The sequence below is a fragment of the Rattus rattus genome, chromosome 3, assembly GCF_011064425.1.
Source record: "Rattus rattus isolate New Zealand chromosome 3, Rrattus_CSIRO_v1, whole genome shotgun sequence".
NCBI classification, from domain to species: domain Eukaryota; kingdom Metazoa; phylum Chordata; class Mammalia; order Rodentia; family Muridae; genus Rattus; species Rattus rattus.
The window spans coordinates 91,855,589-91,875,279 of record NC_046156.1 but is presented as its reverse complement, the minus strand read 5'-3'; the positions used below and the strand labels follow the sequence as shown (position 1 = coordinate 91,875,279).

General features: G+C 37.9%; 1 protein-coding gene across 4 annotated transcripts in view; it reads left to right on the top strand.

Moving 5' to 3' along the window:
• Mme (membrane metalloendopeptidase) overlaps positions 1 to 19,691 on the top strand; it is a 110,296-nt gene that overhangs the window by 73,931 nt on the left and 16,674 nt on the right. For all 4 annotated transcript variants that reach the window (XM_032898310.1, XM_032898309.1, XM_032898307.1 and 1 more), the window contains exons 10-17: positions 39 to 140; positions 1,938 to 2,074; positions 2,183 to 2,276; positions 3,550 to 3,678; positions 4,491 to 4,589; positions 5,563 to 5,643; positions 6,119 to 6,222; positions 17,237 to 17,295. In XM_032898310.1, the coding sequence (XP_032754201.1) occupies positions 39 to 140; positions 1,938 to 2,074; positions 2,183 to 2,276; positions 3,550 to 3,678; positions 4,491 to 4,589; positions 5,563 to 5,643; positions 6,119 to 6,222; positions 17,237 to 17,295 (805 nt within the window). The remainder of the gene's footprint in view (positions 1 to 38; positions 141 to 1,937; positions 2,075 to 2,182; positions 2,277 to 3,549; positions 3,679 to 4,490; positions 4,590 to 5,562; positions 5,644 to 6,118; positions 6,223 to 17,236; positions 17,296 to 19,691) is intronic.

The following is a 19,691-nucleotide window of genomic DNA, read 5'->3' as shown; positions in this document are numbered from 1 at the left end:
ATATTTTTCTAAAACCACAACCAACATTATATCCGTAGGCCACAACTAAACCAGAAGACCGAAATGACCCAATGCTGCTTTATAACAAAATGACATTGGCCAAGCTCCAAAATAACTTCTCTCTGGAGATCGATGGGAAGGTAAGTAGAAAGTTTTTAAATTTAATGTGCCTTTTCTTATACCCATCCCTGATATTACAACTTTACATTTTACTTATTAAAATAAGTTAATTTCAAAATGAATGCTAATGACACTCATCATTTGACAACATGAGAAGTCTTGAGGAAGAGAGATATTTAAAATTGATATTTCTGAATTTAAGACAAATGAGTTTCAAAGGCAAAATTTATTTTAAGGGAAATTATAAGATTTTAAAAACTGTAGCTGAAAAGGGTTTGAAGAAGGTGCATTGAAAGGCCTTTGCATCGTCATTTGGTGTGAATTTTTAAATTCTTAAAACAGACTAATTTATTCATAGAACTTTCCATGTTCTCATTCAGGCCATCTATGGAAATATTCAGAATCAAAGTTAGAAACAGAATCAGGAAATAAGAAGAAAATCTGTCTTGGAATCTACTGAAGAATAGGACTTACTTATTTTTGTTTAGCTGGTTTCTAACACCCTGCTTTGTGCTTTGAGAGGGTGTAATAGTAGCAGTAGCAATAGTGTTTGGTCTACATGCTTGGGACATGAACCTTGTTTTTAGAAATACATCAAAACTTCCACAGTCAACATTCTCTTTGTATCAGGTCTGTAATGCTGAACTGATTATGGTCAATGTTTTGCATGAGTTGGTCATTTCGTATATACACTTATTGACGTAATATATTAAGTAAACATGTTTTGAAAGACTTGTCCAAAGCAGCAAAGGGAAGCACGTACTTAGTCTAGCACTTCTTGCACAGTAAGGGACCTCTGTATATATAGATGAGAATCTAAGACTCTGACGCAGTTAGACACTCAGTTCCCATATAAGGTACAATAGACAAGATTCTATCAGTTAGACATTCTCAACTTAGCTGCTATAGTTCAAGTCTCATGAGCTTCTCTATAGAGCTAAGGTGAATAGCTCAAGGCATGTTCCTCTGTCTGGTTCCTCACCATCTCTGCTATAGCAATGTTCTGTTTGCAGCAGGAACTCTGCTCAGATGCACATATCTGTGTTTGAAATGATTTTTTATTCAGATCCATTTAAAAAAAAAACAGTTCATAAGGACTGAGTAGCTGAAGGGTTTTATAACCCCATAGGAGTAACACCAATATCAACCAACCAGACCCAGAGCTCTCAGGGACTAAACCACCAACCAAAGAATACACATGGAGGGACCCGTGGCTCCAGCTCTTTATGTAGCATAGGATAGACTTATCTGGCATCAGGCCTTGGTCCTGTGAAGGCTTGTTGCCCCAGTGTAGGGAAATGCCAGGGCAGTGAGTTGGGAGTGCGTAAATGAGTGGAAGAGCACCCTCATAGAAGGATGGGTACAGGTTTGCAGAGGGGAAACCGGGAAAGGGGATAACATTTGAAATGTAAATAAATGAAATATCCAATAAAATAACAGTTTACATATACTGCACTTTTATAGAGCAATAAAATTTTATTTTTAAAATTACATTTTTCTTCTTCTTTAAAAAATATTTCTTAAAGAAGAAATGACAATGAGCTTAATCTCTAATTGTGTACTCTGTATGCACAACAGAGATGTTTTTGTTCTTAAGCGGTTGGTCTAATTCTACTATCTAAATAATCATGTTGCAGAGCTAATCAAAAGATGATTGAACCAATTGACAAAAATCCCCCAAACACAAACTGACTATCATATTAAGCATTTTATGATGCAGCTGATGCCCTTTACTGTGTGAACTTCTAACCATACTTCTTGGAACCCAAAAGAGAAAGCCATAATTACTAAATGTTTTATGCCTGCTTTTTCCCCAGCCATTCAGCTGGTCAAATTTCACAAATGAAATCATGTCAACTGTGAATATTAATATTCAAAATGAGGAAGAAGTGGTTGTTTATGCTCCAGAATATTTAACCAAACTTAAGCCTATTCTTACCAAATATTCTCCCAGGTAGGTATGTCAGAGTGCCCACGTCCTCAAATATGCATTTCATATCAGTCTTTAGAAGCTTTGCAGCCTCATCTTTTTTGTTGCTGGGTGGTGGGTTTTTTTATACAGAGATCTTCAAAATTTAATGTCCTGGAGGTTCATAATGGATCTTGTAAGCAGCCTCAGCCGAAACTACAAGGAGTCCAGAAATGCTTTCCGCAAGGTGAAGACAAAATCTCTCTTTTCTTAAGACTTAAAGCCTAAGGAGATACATGGTTTAAATGTTTGCCATGTACTGTTTGCTAGAATGTACTGATCGTTCCCAAGACACAAAATGCCCAGGCGTGGTTATTTTGCACTTGTGTAGGAAGAGGTCATTCTTCTTGGACTTCGTCATCCTATGCTGGCCTGTTAGGACATCATGAGTAATAGCCCTGTAAGGAGTTACCCATGATTGTATCAAAGAATACATTAATTTGTTGTTGCCAGTGTGTTTCATTCCATCATAGAGGTACCTTCCTCTTGGTTTTGATTGACTTGATTTTCAGGTGCCCATGGCACATGGGGGACATACAAAGATAGACTTCTTTGTCATTATGTTCTGTGGGGAAGGTAGAACATCTTATCTATGCAGTCATTTTAGTCCGGGTATAAAGAAAGGGGTCAGTAGGAAGTGAAGAAGGGAAACCCTCACATACTGGTTGATGTTCTGGCAAAGAACAGCCACTTAAAAGTTCCAGTTTCTTCACTAAAGATAAAAATCAACCAATTTTGATAAAGATCTGGGATGTGGCTCAATTGTGAGCATTCCTGAACATCACTTTTACAAAACTGATAAGTAAACAAACTAGTGAGCACGGTCGCTCACACCTCCAATGCCAACACCAGAGAGATGGAACGGGTCCGAAGGCCAGCATCATTCTCAGCTACATCATGAATTTGAGAGTAGTCTGGGCCACGTGAGACTTTGTCTTGAATAAATAAAGACTGCAAAAAAATATATGCTATTTCAATAAATTGCCATTGCCTAAGCCAATCCCCCTATTGATACTAAAATTTATATATGCACAGTTTTCCTAAGTAGCTGAACTTCACTTAAGCTATTAAGAGGAGATATGCGTTTTCTCGTGTATATGCTTTCCTTTCTGTTCCTTTATTGAACATTTCTTCACGTTTATGTTTGTATAGAAGGTACAAAGTTGTATTTTTCTCTCCCAAAGCTTTTCTGGAGGTTATTAACTTGTAATAGCTAAAAGTTCTACTGGGACAAGCCTCTGGAAAGATACCTTGTTTGCCGAAGCCCAGTTTTTCAAGTAAAGCATCCAGTCAGATTACATTTTATTGTGGCTTAGGGACAACTACTCTGTGAAGAGAAGCAATGAGCATTGCAGGAAGTTCAGCCAGACTTAAAGACTAGCATCTTGCAGACTGTTTGTTCTTACCGTTCACCAGCCCTGCCTCCTGGTCAAATGCTATTTGCCTTTTCTATTTTATAGGCCCTTTACGGGACTACATCCGAAACTGCAACCTGGAGACGGTGTGCTAACTATGTCAATGGGAACATGGAGAATGCTGTGGGGAGGCTTTATGTGGAAGCAGCTTTTGCTGGAGAGAGCAAGCACGTGGTAATGCTTTAGCACAGCACATCAGCATCTAAACAGCACCCTAGCAGCGCATTTGTTCGCTCAGCAGCTACAATCGTTCACATTTTTGCCTACTTTTTATTAATTAGGCAAAGAATCTGTGGATCATTACATTCCGCAACGGTACATTCCGTTGTTCTCAACAGATTTCAACTTGTACTTCTTAAAAGTCTAGTTGTGTCTCTGCCTTCCCCATGGAAGTCTAGTTGTGTCTCTGCCTTCACATTGCTTAATTGAAAGCACTTACCTGTTTTTCAGAAGCAGTGACTTTAAAGTACACTGTCATGTATTAGACTTATAAAGTTGTCTGTTGTCCAACTGACTGTTTCCTTAAATACCAAAAGAGTAAGCCACAGTTTATTTGAAATATTAGAAAATAGATATCCTATTTTCTAATTGCTAATAAAATTAAGACAGTGCAGTGTAATGACATACTAAAACAACTTATTAAAATGCTGCTTCTTGCTTTATTGAGCCGATAGTGACATTGAGAGCTAATATCCTATTTGCCTAGAAGAATAGCAAGAACTAGCACATTTTGAAGATGATTTTAGCTTTGTGTATGTAACACAATCTATTTAATTTGAATAATAGCAGTATTTCTTCAAAATATAAGGATCTTATACCCATTTTTTTGGGTCAGAATTCATCTGTGAATGTACATTTCTGACCATACTATTGCATCTATAAGTACAGCATGTAGCTTCATGTTAAACTGTAATAAAGAATGAATGAACTCCTGGACCATATTTCTATATTAAACTATTAATAAGCTAATATCCTTTTGCTTTGAGGTTGAAGATTTGATTGCACAAATCCGTGAAGTTTTTATTCAGACTTTAGATGACCTCACTTGGATGGATGCTGAGACAAAAAAGAAAGCTGAAGAGAAGGTAATGACCAGTCAGGGCCATCGAAGCAAATCTACCTGTAGGAAAAGATCAACTTTAAAAATATATAAGAAAAAATATAAACAAAAGTTGCCTAACAGCTCAGTTGGTAAATGCTTGCTTTGTAAGCATGACCTGAATTCAATCTGAGTTTAATCTGTACAACCCATGTAAAAAAAAAAAAAAGTAGGCATGGAAGAACAGGTCTGAGTTCCGGTGCTGCTGAAGTGGAGAGGAGCATGGCTTTGAAGCTCATGAATCAGCCAGCCTCTCGTGGAGTTTCAGGACAGTCCGAGACCTGTCTCAGAGAAGTGTGGGGAAATGGTAAATAGAAATACGTAACGGAACAATTAAAATAAATATATTTAAAATAATAACACAGAACTAATGATAAACAGTGGATGAATATGAGGTGGATCGCAAAGAAACCTACTCCCCCCTCGTGCAGTTGATGTCATTCATTTAACCTGAGAGGAGCTGCAGTGACTTTGGGGAGCAAGAGGAACATAAACACCGAAGGAACCAATATTCAGGAGTGTATTACCACAAAGCTCATGGAGCCCTTATCTGTTTTCTCAGCTGAATCAGTGAAGTGGAAAGATAATTATATCCTCCAAGATTGGGAGCACTAAATGTTACCCGTTCTATAAGATTGAAAAGTCTGGAGAGAAGAAAAAATCTCATAAAATAATATTGCACATGGAGCAACGGAGCGAATGGGAAAGCTGCAGCCTGAAAGGACGGACAGGGTTAAGAGATAAATTTCAAGCCTGTTTTTATTTTTCATTTTTTTTATTTTTTTACCTAAAGCAAAGAGCCATGGCAAAGAGCACTGGTTGCGGCTGTCAGGTGCTCCATTTGTAAATAGCACATCAGGTTATTTAATTGCTGGTTGTGGACATATGAATGTTTGTGTTTGAAGGCTGCGGTTATACAGATAATTGTATCTCTGCTTTCAATGTTGTAATTTTCACAGGCCCTGGCAATTAAAGAAAGGATTGGCTATCCTGATGACATCATCTCCAATGAGAATAAACTGAATAATGAGTATCTTGAGGTAAGTCTCCGCAGTGATATGTGGAGCTGGTGGCAAGGTCACTGTAGCCTGGAAAGGCCAGCCAGACGTTATATAAAATAATCTAAAACTGTAGATCCCATTTACGGTTCAACACTGATACCCCAACTATGCTTGATTTAACCTTTCTTGTCATACGAGATCAAATAAGTATAGTATATATCTAAAATACTACAAACGCTGGGTACTGAATAAAGAGGGTGTGGTTATACACATTTATGGTATGCAGAATGATAGCAATATTGTGAGGTCGGCCTGACCTTTGCTTTATTGCATTGGTTATAAGAGAGTACACTGAAACTGTGATTCAGCTAGGAAGAGGACTGAACAAGGCTAATAAAAAAGCATCCTTTGTTAAGTTTTTAATGCTTTCTTAACTGTATTGACTTGTTTTGTAGAGAAATTATGATGGTGATGGAATTAATATTTCTCCCCAAATCATTTTTACACAATGTAGTTGAACTACAAGGAAGAGGAATACTTTGAGAACATAATTCAAAATTTGAAATTCAGCCAAAGCAAGCAGCTAAAGAAGCTCCGAGAAAAGGTGGACAAAGATGAGTACGTAGTCTATTTTCTAATTGTTCATTTTGCAACAAGGCTTCTCACTGCTCGTGCAGGTTCCGTGACCACAGCAGTGCCTCCCTCCCTCAGGAAGTGCTGAAAACACTGTGTTGTGCTGTAATGATCCAGGAACCTCCACTGAATGCCTTTCTTCACTAAGGCATCCTCACACTTAACTTCATCTCTCGGGTGGCTTTTTCCTAAATTTTCCATTGACAAGGCCCTCAGAAACATCTTGGTTTAAGGTAACTAAGCTTTTAAGCCTATGCTTTGGCTGTACTCTGTCTCCATTATACTCTTCTGCTATTAGTACCTACTTTTTCTATCAGTCAAGCATCCTGTGAGCCTACCCACCCCCTTCTTCGATTGTTTCACGTGACTCTCTGGAGAAGCTGCACAGGAGATGCCAAGAGTGATCTTGAGGAACAGCCTTTGGATACGGCTGATGTGTGTTCCTACTCTCATCAGTACCTCACACTATTAGTTTTGACCTTTGGTCCTCAACTAATAGATAATACCTGGAAGTTGACCAGCATGCGTGCTGACCGCTCAAACTCACAGATCTGCTTAGTTTGATCTTCTTCTCCCAAGGCCTTGAGCCCTGTACAACTGGAGCCATCCTCAGCACCTAACACCCAGTTCAGTTGCATTTAAAGTTGTTGAATTGCTGAGCAACTGAAAGCTAAATGCTCCAACTTGATTTGAATATCATCTAACAAGATGCTTTATTCATTTCTGTAGCTACTGTTTTCGAAAAATGACTCGTCCAGTATGTCACTGGGTACTAGGAAAATAAGAGACAGACAACATCAGACAGTTTAGGTGCAGCGGAAGCAGGGTGAAGTGATAGCTGTACCGCAGGAAAGAACTGTGCCAGGAAAGACCCAAAAGTACATGAAAGAAAGCTCAGTGCACAGCACAAGTGCTCAGGTTTGAGTCATTTCCAAGGACCCTGTCAGTAAACGCAGCTCCCAAGGTCTTGGTCACTCAAGGCCAGCCTTTTCTCTCTCTCGCCACTCTTTTCCTCTGCATTGAATGCAAAGGTTCAAATATCTGGCTGCACGTTGAAACTGCTGGAATCATGTGGGCAACATTTTTTAAAAAAAATTACTGATGCCCAACTCAGTGCTCCTAGATCTGTGAGACTAGAGCCCAGACACTAGGGTTCTTGCTAAGCACTGTCCTCCAATATGATCCTTTGAATTAGTATTTTTGTAGCATTCTTTTTCTGTATTTACTTGAAAGAAAGAAAGAAAGAAAGAAAGAAAGAAAGAAAGAAAGAAAGAAAGAAAGAAAGAAAGAAAGGAAGGAAGGAAGGAAGGAAGGAAGGAAGAAAGAGGAAGGGAAAGAGGAAGGGAAAGGAAGAAATGTTTCTCAAGGTGATGTATTTAATTTTGTGAAGTTCATTTTTTGTGTTTTAAAATCACCAGAAGGCTGTAATGGCATTAAATAGTCAGGACTGAATCCTGTACTGTAGTAAAAGTGACCTGTATTTCATTCCTGTTTCTCCCCATGAAAGCTTCTGACTTATGTGGCACGAGTTTAATAGGAGAAAAGTAACCATTGTTGTCCCCTTCCTTGTTTCATGTGTCACCAGGTTCAGGACCTCAGTGATTCACAATGTCAGGAAGACAAATGTATGGCTCCCACTTCATTCTTGTACCCTGAAGTCACATTCCATACTCACACTCTCATTTCCAAACACGTGCATGAGGAATCTATGGTCACACCCATATTGAAAGGATAGGGTTCACCCTATAGACTGTTATCCAATTGTGTTACAGGGTTCGTTACAGAAATGCTGACGCATAAAAATTTCAAGTTACCAACTACCCTAAGTAAATTCAATTAACCAGGAACTCCTAGGTCACTTCTTTTCCCATCCACGTGCTCCCAGTGCACACGTGCATGTACTTCTTGAAGTCTACTGTCCTTATTACATATCACTATTTGAATCTGGCCCAAGTCCATCTGCTGAGCTCCACACTTAATATCTAGCTGATTAGCACGCAATTCTGCGTAACTATATCATTAACCACACAAGAGAAACATTTTCCACTTAAGCAAAAATTAATCTTGTTCCTTGTATCTGTCCGTTTTCTAAAAGCTTGACTTTTATTCCCACCCAGACAGAAACCAGGGCCTCTTCCTGGTCTCTCTGGTCCGTTCCATTTCATCTATAGTGCGAACTGAAATCTCTATCCAGAGCAAAGTACCATATTCACCACAGCTAGTTAAATATTATATAGGAATGTATAACAGTTCGGTTTAATCATCTCCGCTTTGCTCCCTTACCACATTTTCTCTGGTGCTTTAATTTTAAAGACATTTTTACTTCCAATTGTCCTGTGTTTTCAGCTCATCCACACTGCTGTCCCCCAAGGTCTCAAGGATATAGCTTGAGTCATGTTCTATCTAAATAAAATCTTTTTCTGTGTATTCTGTTGCTTAGATCGGGAAATACAAACTTTTGAAACTGTCCAAAGTTTCCATAGCTCCCAGTAGCTCTCCAAAATTCCTTCATAGTCACCCAAAGTTCCACCTCAGTCCAAAACAGTATCTGTATGCAATACTTTAAAACAACTGTGCCCCAGCTTTCCCTCACTGCTTCTGAACTTACAGAATCCTTTTTGTTTTCTTGCTTGTTTGTTTTGTTTTGTTGTTTTGAGACAGAGTTTCCATATATAGTCATGGCTGTCCTACGGATTGCTATGTGAACCAGGCTGGCCTCAAACTTACTGAGATCTTCTTTCCTCTACCTCCCGAGTACTGAGGTTTAAGATACGCACCATCACAGCTTGTAGCATCCTTTCTTCCCTTGTTCATCTAACAGTAATCTCTCCATGGCTTGACTCAAATGTCATTCCCTTTATTCCCTATACCTCGGTGGCTTTCTGTTCACCCATACAGAACTGTACCTTGCAAATTTCAGTCAAAACACCAGTATAGTTTGATGTTGTTCAAGAAACTGACTTGTGTAGAAAGAACAAACCAACATTAATTATTAGAATGTGGGCCCTTTGCACATGCTGTTAGAGTGTGCAAGTACAATAGCCAATTCATAATAATGTTGATAAAGCTAATTTAGCAGATAAAATAAAAATTCTCCCATCTCCACATTTACCTCCACAACTGGTGAAGTTATACATCACTATGCTGTTTTCTGTTAAACAAATTTTTAAACTTAATGTCCAGGAATGTGCATGTGATATGTCCAAGTTAATCATTTGGCTAAAAAGCATCCCTTTACCCTTGGGAACAGCTCACACCTGCAAAGAACAGGGATTTGAATAATTTTAAAACTTCATATGGTTTCTGGATGCCTATGAATATTTTTTCTTTTACCCTGAACATGATGTCTCTTGAGGGTTTGCTGCAATTGCAGAGGAATTTCAAATATGTCCAGCTCAGAAAAAAATAGCACTGAACTGGGAGTATAATAAGTGCTGGCAAGATTACTTAATAACACATCTAAAATCATTTACTTCTATTACATGATTGTTCACTTAGTGTTAATAGAACAAAAATAAACCTCAAGGCCCAGGGAGTGTGTGTTCCTGACCAACAAAACAGTAAGATTTCCTTGTGAAGTTTTTAGTGTTGATACTGACTTTAAAATAGATTACTAATTGGTAAATCATTCTCTGAGGATTATAGCTAGAAGTTAAATAAATAATGAATTGAACAGAGTAGTCACTAAAAGCAAAACAATAATCACTGGCCTGTTTGATATTTTCCTTACCTCATGTCTGCTGGGTTTTCTAATTGGAATAACCAGATGACGGCAGCCTGAAATCAGTAGAATCCAAGAGATGAAAATATAAGATCAAGATGTCCTATACTTACGTCTAATTGGAGAAGACATTTTAGAATAATTCTGGTACTTCTATTATGTATCATTTCTTGGGAGGACCATGCTCACATGGTCTAGTTGCCACAGCTCTCTGTGACTGCAGAATTGCAATGTCTTTCATGCTCCCAGTTGCAGGGCAGGCTGGGTAGTCATTGGTATGAGGAACACCCATTGATAGCCTATATATTTGGTGGGTTCCTATCATGTTCCCAGCATTGTGCTAAGTCCTAGTGGTTCAACTTAAAAGTAAAACAGACTGTCACTATCTGTGTGAAGTTACCTTCTTTTTTTTTTTTCCATCTTTATTAACTTGGGTATTTCTTATTTACATTTCGATTGTTATTCCCTTTCCCGATTTCTGGGCCAACATCCCCCTAACCCCTCCCCCTCCCCTTCTATAGGGATGTTCCCCTCCCCATCCTCCCCCCATTACCACCCTCCCCCCAACAATCACGTTCACTGGGCGTTCAGCCTTGGCAGGACCCAGGGCTTCCCCTTCCACTGGTGCTCTTACTAGGCTATTCATTGCTACCTAGCAGTTGGAGCCCAGGGTCAGTCCATGTATAGTCTTTGGGTAGTGGCTTAGTCCCTGGAAGCTCTGGTTGGTTGGCATTGTTGTTCATATAGGGTCTCAAGCTACCTTCTAATCAGGCATACAAACAATGCCTTTATGTCAAGTTAGGTAAGTCCAAAGGATTGCATAATAGAAGAAATTTTGGTTCTTCCTTAGGATTTTAGGATTTCCTAGTATTAGGAAAAGTAGATACTCTCACTTCAGTATCTTAAGGCTTTTGTGCTCAGAAAAATCCAATCATCAACTGTTCTTTAATTATGGTCACTACTCCATGCAAAGCTTGGAATTTTGCTCCCCTGAATTTTTGTTTGATGCTTAAAGTAGAATGTCTATGAAATAAGAGTATAGTGTGAGCTATAGAACTGAAATGAAGTGGCAGGGAGGCTGGGACATTGTGGAAACTAGGCAGACCTACATTAGAATTACTGCTACTTATTTATTAGCCCCGTAAAGTTAGTCATTGAGCTTTGGTTTTTTTTGTGTGTGTTTTGGTTTTTTTTTTTTTTTTTGGTTTTGTTGTTAATGATGTTTTTAAATTTTTCCTAAGTTTTTTTTAATAATATCTAATTTTTCCTGCAAAGAGGGGTAGGGGGATTAAATGGGAGAGAAAGAGAAGGCCCTTTTTTCTATTGACAAAATAATGACATTAGTCACTGGACTGAAATTTGTCTATCATGTAAATCAGCAATTAGGTGCTAGAATTGATAGGACATTAAGCAGGTCATCTTCCCTTTCATTTAAATATATTTTCCCCAGGTATGTTACTTACTGTATACATGCATTAGGACAAAGAGTTTAGTAGCTATGCAGTGACTCAGTTTCTATATTTGCAGATTGAAGGTACTATCTATATGGTGAGGATGATCTGAAAGACCAAGAAAGACCATGGGATCAATTTGAGAAAAAATTAATAAGTATAAGAATGTAATGATCTGAGATTTCAAAAGCATTCTTCTTTTACCCACATGAAGAAGGCACAAAGAAAAGTCTATTTATACTGCTGGTTTTAAAGAAGTTGCTCTCAGACTAGATGCTGAGTATTGAATACTCCCAGGGAGAAGGCTATTAATGGTCTCATTCTCATTTTAAGCTTTAAAGTTTCTCAGAGGGGCTGAAAGGAGATTGGTTCTAAGGTTGTTTACAGTCCACTAGCTTCCCTTTGTCTTAAAGGCTGCCGAACTTTGGTGTCCATATCTCCTCTCCTTGGCTGCCTAGCTCTGGGCAGAAAGAGATGGCAGACAGCATTTGGCGTCTCTGTGTATTTAGGTTATACCTCCGATTCTACAGACAGTCTATTTTTGAGGATCACAAGTTGACAATTCAAAACAAATTAAGCTTACCTGACAAAACTACATTCCAGAAATGAAAAATAAATAATAATAACTATATAAAAATTAATTTCTTGGGCAGCAGAGATAGCTCAGCAGTTACGAGCATTCACAACCATCTGTAACGACATCTGACGCTCTCTTCTGGTGTGTCTACAGAGAGCAACAGTGTATTCTTATACATAAAATAAAAAAAATCAATTTCTTACTTACCTACTTTCTCCTTTCCCATACTACCACCCAACCAAACAACCCATGCTCACGCATACCCAAACCACTGGAAGCAAGAAGAGAACACAATCTTTTGCTTTTTCTCCCAGGTCTAATACTGCACATAAGATGCTCGTAGGGTCTAAACTGTACACATAGAAGGTACCTTGAAGGGGCATACACTCACTATTACTGTAGAACAATAGCACTTCCATTTGTTTTGGGCTTTGTTTTCTTCTTTATGTGCATTTTATCTTCCATGTGCTATTGTCATGATCAGAATTGTTTGAGCTTTACATATAAAAGCATCTCCATTTATATAGATGCATTGAATCAAAGAGACTTAGAATTTGTATTATAACACTCTTAAATTTGAACAATATTTTATTTGCATTGTTAATTTATTTTTTCTATTGAGATTTGAGGTATTTCATAACCGACCACAAGTATCAGACACTGAGTTTGTTTCTGTTATTACCCTACTTAAGAAGTAACAAGTGATATAATTATAGCACTTCAAGTTCTGACCATGACCTGGAACAAAATGCCCTAGGCTTTTGATTCTGTATAATTCTCCAGAGTAGTCGAAGGAAACATCATTAAAGATTTTGAGGAGAAAAAGGCAAAATACTACATACTAGTGCTCAGTAAGCCCCACCACCATAATTCTAATTTTATGGGAGTGTCTCATGATCATAAATAGTCACCTATTTTCTAGAAGACATAACTCCCCATCGACAATTTAATATGTAAAACTCTCACAAACATTAATCAAAATGCAATCTTAAACTCTTTACAGTAATGTGTCAGAAGGATAAAAATGCACTAAAATGCAAAAGATGATACCCATTTTTATAAAAGCAATAAAGCTACAAGGTAAATATTGTGTGAAGTCCATGTTTCCATGTCTGTGTCTTTTAGGCAGACACTTGAAGTGTGTTGTCTGAAGCCTTAGCTTAGAACATCTGGTTCTTGTCCTCAGTATAACATTTCATCTTAAAACAATTCAAGCTGTACTTTTCCTGGTTTACTGTTAGGACTCTTCATTTGTTCAGAGCCAAATAATTTATAATGATTATTTGTCATTACCCATAAAATACACTATTGCCACCAACTCAGAATTTACAATTAAGAAATTAACCCCAAAGCCACTGAGATGTGAAAAATTCATAAATAACTTTGGAAGCAAAATTTGAATAATTACAAACTGCTTAATTACAAGTTTTATTGTCACATCTGCTATGACAGTGTTGGGAATACACTGTGTTTTCTTAGAATTATCTGGGCACATCTTCTATGCTGACCCTTTCACCAACTCCAAGGAACCGTCACTTGAACCCAGCTCATGTTACCTGTGTGAGCCTATGCAAGCATCGTCTAAATTCACTACATCTCCCTATGTCCATTTTTGTCCATACTAACATCCTCTCTCTATATTTGTTAGTCACATCAATGAGAATCACTTGTTCTGTGTAGTTCTGGTTCCTCCACTTTAATCTAATAGTTCGTGTTCACAAGTATTTGCCTTTCTGGTGAGTCATTACAAATTGTGTAGTAAGCGAGTACTGTTTAATTAAAGCAATAAGATATGTTCTTGTAATCATCAACTTGTGGGAGATGTTAAAATATTCATGAGTCAGTTCTGATGAAGCTAGGGAGGACTGATATGTCAGTCCCTTCTTGTGTAAAGCGTTTACCGTATTAAAACAATAGCAATCACACACTAACAGGAAATGATTCTTCACCATTTCCAGTCTTATTATTCTCTGAAAGAGAAGTTTATGAAAATATGAACTAGACTGCTGGGGAGTCATGCATCATGTAAAGTTTTAATCAAGTCATTCAAAAAAATAATAGTTGTTCACATGGTTGTTAGGTGCTGGTCTCTGCCAGCTATTTTTAAGACCTTAAGCTAGTGCTTATACCTGATACCAGCAATAGTTACTTATATTATGACTAATATGCTGACTTTGTACTGCTTAACTGGCAGAGACTAGATAGAGCTCTGATATAAATCATATTATTGGACTACTGTTGTTTGCTCCTAGAAGGATGATAATTATTCCTTGGCTGTTTCCCTGAGGTAGAATAACTTGTGAGGCCTCAAGACAATACTCATGACTACCTAAAGTGTATGCAGGACTGCTAAATAAAAGGTTATTAGAGATCAAGCAGTATCCACTTTCAGTGGACATATAATCTATATGAGCTCACTAAGTAGGAATAATACTTATGCTGCTCTAGTGTATGATGATTGATAGGCACCTTCCATAGTGTCTAAGCAGAAAAACGTAAGAACAATAGCTCTTTCAACTTTCAAGTGATCATGAGACCAGTTTTGGTTTTCTTTTTTTCTTTTTCCTTTCTTTCTTTTCTTTTTTTTCTTTTTTTTTGTCTCAATATTTTGTAAAGTTTTCTTTTTTTTTAATTTTTTATTGTTTATTTTATTTATTTACATTTCAAATGTTATCACCTTGCCCAGTTTCCCCTTTGAAAACCCCCTATCTCACTCCCTACCCCCTGCTTTTATGGGGGTGCTCCCCCACCTATCCACCCATGCCTGCCAATGGCCTTAGAATTCCCTTATGCTGGGGCATCCAGCCTTCAAAGGACCTCTCCTCCCGTTGATGCCCGACAAGGCCATCCTCTGCTACATATGTGACTGGACCCCTAGGTCCCTCCATATGTACTCTTCAGTTGGTGGTTTAGTCCCTGAAAGCTCTAGGGGCTTCTGGTTGGTTGATATTGTTGTTCTTCCTATGGGGTTGCAAGCCCTTGCAGCTCCTTCTGTCTTTCTCTAACTCCTCCATTGGGGTCTCCATACTCAGTCTGATGGTTGTTTGCAAGCATCCATATCTGTCTTTGTCAGACTCTGGCAGAGCCTCTCAGATGACATCCGTATCAGGCTCCTTCAGCAAGCTCTTCTTGGCATCAGCAAAAGTGACTGGGTTTGGTGGCTGCATATGGGATGGATCCCCTGGTTGGGCAGTCTCTGGATAACCTTTCCTTCAGTCTTTGCTTCATTTTTTGTTCTTTTAGCCAGGAGCAATTCTGGGATAAATTTTCCAGAAGGGTAGATGGCCCCATCCTTCAACTGGGGGCCGTGCCTAACCTCTGGATATGGTCTCTACAGGTTCTTTCTCCCCTTTGTTGAGTATTTCAGCTAATGTCATCCCCATTAAGTCCTGAGAACCTCTTCCTTTCCTAGCATTTGGGACTTTTGGTTGGCTTCCCCCAGTTCTCCATTCCCCATTGCTACACATCAATGTTCAATTTCCTGACCCTCTGTACATCTTCTCTGTCTCCTCCAACAACTGATCCTGTCCCCGTTTTTTTCTCTCCTCTCCTCTCTTCCTCCCAAGTCCCTCCTACTGTCTACCCTTGTGATTATTTTGTTCCCCTTCTAAGCAGGACTGAGGCATCCACACTTTGGTCTTTCTTCTTCTTGAGATTCATATGGTCTGGAAGTTGTATCATGGGTATTCTGAGCTTTTTACATAATATCTCAAATGGCTGAGAAGCACCTATAGAAATGTTCAACATCCTTAGTCATCAGGGAAATGCAAATCAAAACAACCCTGAAATTCCACTTTACACCAGTCAGAATGGCTAAGATCAAAAATTCAGGTGACAGCAGATGCTGGCAAGAATATAGAGAAAGAGGAACACTCTTCCTTTGCTTGTGGGATTGCAAGCTGGTACAACCATTCTGGAAATGAGTCAGGCAGTTCCTCAGAAAATTGGACATAGTTCTACCTGAGGACCCAGCTATACCACTCCTGGGCATATATATGCACAAAAGATTCGCCGACGTATAACAGGGACCCATGCTCCACTATGTTCATAGCAGCCTTATTTATAATAGCCAGAAGCTGGAAAGAATCCAGATGCCCTTCAACAGAGGGATGGATACAGAAAATGTGGTACATTTACACAATGGAGTACTACTCAGATACTAAAAACAATGACTTCATGAAATTTGCAGGCAAATGGATGGATCTAGAAAATAACATCCTGAGTAAGGTAACCCAATCACAAAAGAACATGCATGGTATGTACTCACTGATAAGTAGATATTATGCAAAAAGCTCAGAATACTCATGATACAACTTTCCTTTCTTAATTTTCTTATATAGCCTTGAGTAATGATTTTTATGAATTATTCTTATTTCCACAACTAGAGTCCTCATATTTGGACCCTGTGTTTTATAACCTCTAGACTCTGTGCAGACCCTAAGTCATGATGTAAACTAACAGACAACTTTACTTAAAACCTACCTGGATTTTATTTTACAGGCATCTGAAAATATACCTTTCTTCGATTGCTATAATGTTAAATTTTTATAAGTATTTTTCTGAAGATTTATTTTATTTTTAATCATGTATATGTGTAGGGGTATCCTCACAGGGTTGCAGGTGTCTTGAGAGGCCAGAGATATCAGATCTCCCTGAAATGGAGTTTCAGGCACTTGTGGCTGTCTAATGTGGATACTGAGAAATGTACTCTGGTCCTTTGAAAGTGCAATTCCTACTTTTAACCTCTGCCCCATTTTTCTCAGAACTGTGTTTATAAAATGAGACTTAAGGAGCAATAACTTGAAGTTCATTGTTCCAAGCTAAGGTATCTGAGTTCTCAAACAGACTCATTAGGAACTAAGATTGAGAATGCTAAAGCTATCTAAGTTTCATTAGCCTATGTTTCATATACTGTAAACAGTTCCAGAATTGTTGGAACAATTTTGTATCAATGTGTAAAACTAAGTGAATCTCAATATAATTTTAACCTACTATAGTTTCTGAAAAATGTAATAATATATTTTGAATCAATCAGATGCCACTGCAAAATTCAGTGCAAATGAAATCAACAGACTGAAGACCTGGATGTATATTGAATATTCAAGAAATAAAAATATTTTCCAATGAGTTTTAACTCTAGCAGGCTAATGTTAATTTGTTGCTCATGCTTCACAGAAAAAAATTAACATTTATTTTTGTGACAAGTGGACTGAGTGAAACAAGTGTAACAAGTGATTATATCTTCCATAGGTGGATAAGTGGAGCGGCGGTAGTCAATGCATTTTATTCCTCAGGCAGAAATCAGATCGGTAAGTTATATTCCTAAATAATTCCTTAGTGTTCCTCAACTTTTTCAGCCCATAGATTGCTGTATAACCAATTTTTTTAAAAAGATGTTATGTATTTATTTATTATATGTATCTAGGTGAGCACACTGTCACTGTCTTCAGCTACACCAGAAGAGGGCATCAGATTCCATTACAGATGGTTGTGAGCCACCATGTGGTTGCTGGGATTTGAACTCAGGATCTCTGGAAGAACAGTCAGTGCTCTTAACCACTGAGCCATCTCTCCAACCCTTGTATAACCAATTTTTAATACCTCTCTAAAAGTAAATCCGATATTGAGTTATTGGTTCACGTCTTGAAGTACTTCTGGATCCATGTACCTCACTGGAATGGGAAAATTAAAATCGGTCCAAATCACATTAGGTAGTTGTTTCTTCCATAACATCCAATCTGTAACATAAATTGTTATCATTTCCTGTGTATTTTTTGAAAGTCCCTTTTAAAAATTATGCTGAATCTTAGACTTCCTGAGCATCGGCCCTTTAAAGCTTTGGAAGTTCCAAGAGACAACTCTTCGTAAACCCAGTTCTTTTGGTAATTCAATAGCTTTAGTGGAGATTCCCTTATTAAATGTTTTCTCCATCCCAAAGCTTCCAAGGAATTAAAAAGGTGGAAACATACTCAGAGCTTAGTCAGCTTTAAGTGTAAACTTGACAGAGACTAGAGTTATCTGAGAGGAAAGTCTCAATCAAATTTGCCCTATAGATGTGTCTTTGGGGAGTTTGTCTTGATTGTTAATTGAAGTAAGTGGGGCCAGTGTAATAGACAGTGCAATCCCGGGACATTAGGGACCTGGAGATCAGAGAAGTATGTTGTCATCCAGGATGCAGAAGAGGGTACCATTTGGCTAAGAGCAATGATGGCGTCCTAAATTTCCTTAGCAAAACAGGAATGGTGGCAACTATTGCACTTTGTTTAACTTACCACCTGGCAACCTGACAATGCATAGATGACCTGTTGGTCACTATCAATTCTATGATATTTACTAGTCAAGAGGCAAATTCAACGGAGTAAATCCTCCTTAAAAAGTTAAAGGGGCTCATAATCTGCTAAGCTGAACTTGACGACTAGTATTAATACGAACCATAAAAATCCTATCACTTGTTTTAAGAACGGCATCTAAGGCTGTAATTAAGTCAGCTGCATCTCTGTAGTTAATGTTTAGCCTTGATAGCACATTTCATAAGAGCATTTTATATAATGGGTGGATTTTAATCACAGTACATAGTGTGGGAGATAATGCTCAGTTTAAGTTAATAAAGTACTGCATATAATTTTTACACTTTCAGCTAAAAATAATCTCTTGACACTGTTTAACTCAGGCAGATACATGTAAGCTATGATTTTCACCAAAATTCTTCCAGGACAAAGGTTTATTATTTTTATTGTTTTGTCATTTGAAAGGGGTAGAAATGGCAACATTCTAACATATTGAAAAAGCTGGTGAACAAAATCCTTTACAGTATTTTAATGTCACCTCTGTAAATATCTAATGTTTATCCCTGAAGCCCATGAAAAGTTAGGTCATATTCACCATGTTTAAAAGAAAAAATATTTGCTACTTTGCATTAACTAGACTTTAAATTTCTTTTCTCTTTTAATTACTTAAGCTCAGGCCTTTCACTTATAGTCTTGAAATCTTGTATAGGAAAGTTCCAGAGTTTCACATGTAATATATGTTTATATTACAGATTCTTTAATGATTCCAGAACATAGTGCTAATATTACCTAGTGGGTACTAGAATTTTAAAACAAGAGTGGTAAAGTTACTGAATTACAATCATCCATCTTCATTCATTTCTAAAGTCAAAGATTAACTACCTCTGGACAACATTGACTCAAAACAATCATCCCTTTCATTAAATAGAGGGAATATATTTAAAAAAATGAAATATAATAGTGTATCTTCCAGACAGGGTATTATCAGGAACATTTGTTGTAAGAAGACAATGCAAAGATCTAGGGGTGAACATTAGGAGCCCAGAGAGCAGGGACGGATGATGACCAGGGAGAGTCAGAAGGTACTGTTTAACTGCAGAACAATGACCTCCCACAGCATCTCAGCAGGAGAGGGCTAGTTAGATCTGCTACACTTTAATCTGCCTACTGAACAGAATATGAAGGTGGATTAAATTAGGACAGATGAAGGTGGAACAGGAGATGTTTCTAAGAACATCTCTTAGGAATCAGTCATTCTTGGAATGAGGAACTAGTGTGAGGGAAGATGCTCTATCAGACTTCCCAGAAGAAGCATCAAACTGTTATTTTAGAAGGACGATGTACCATCTGATCTTTGCCTACATGTGCTGGTCAAGCTTAGTAGAGGGAAAGATCACCCAAGCTCAAGAGAAGAGGTT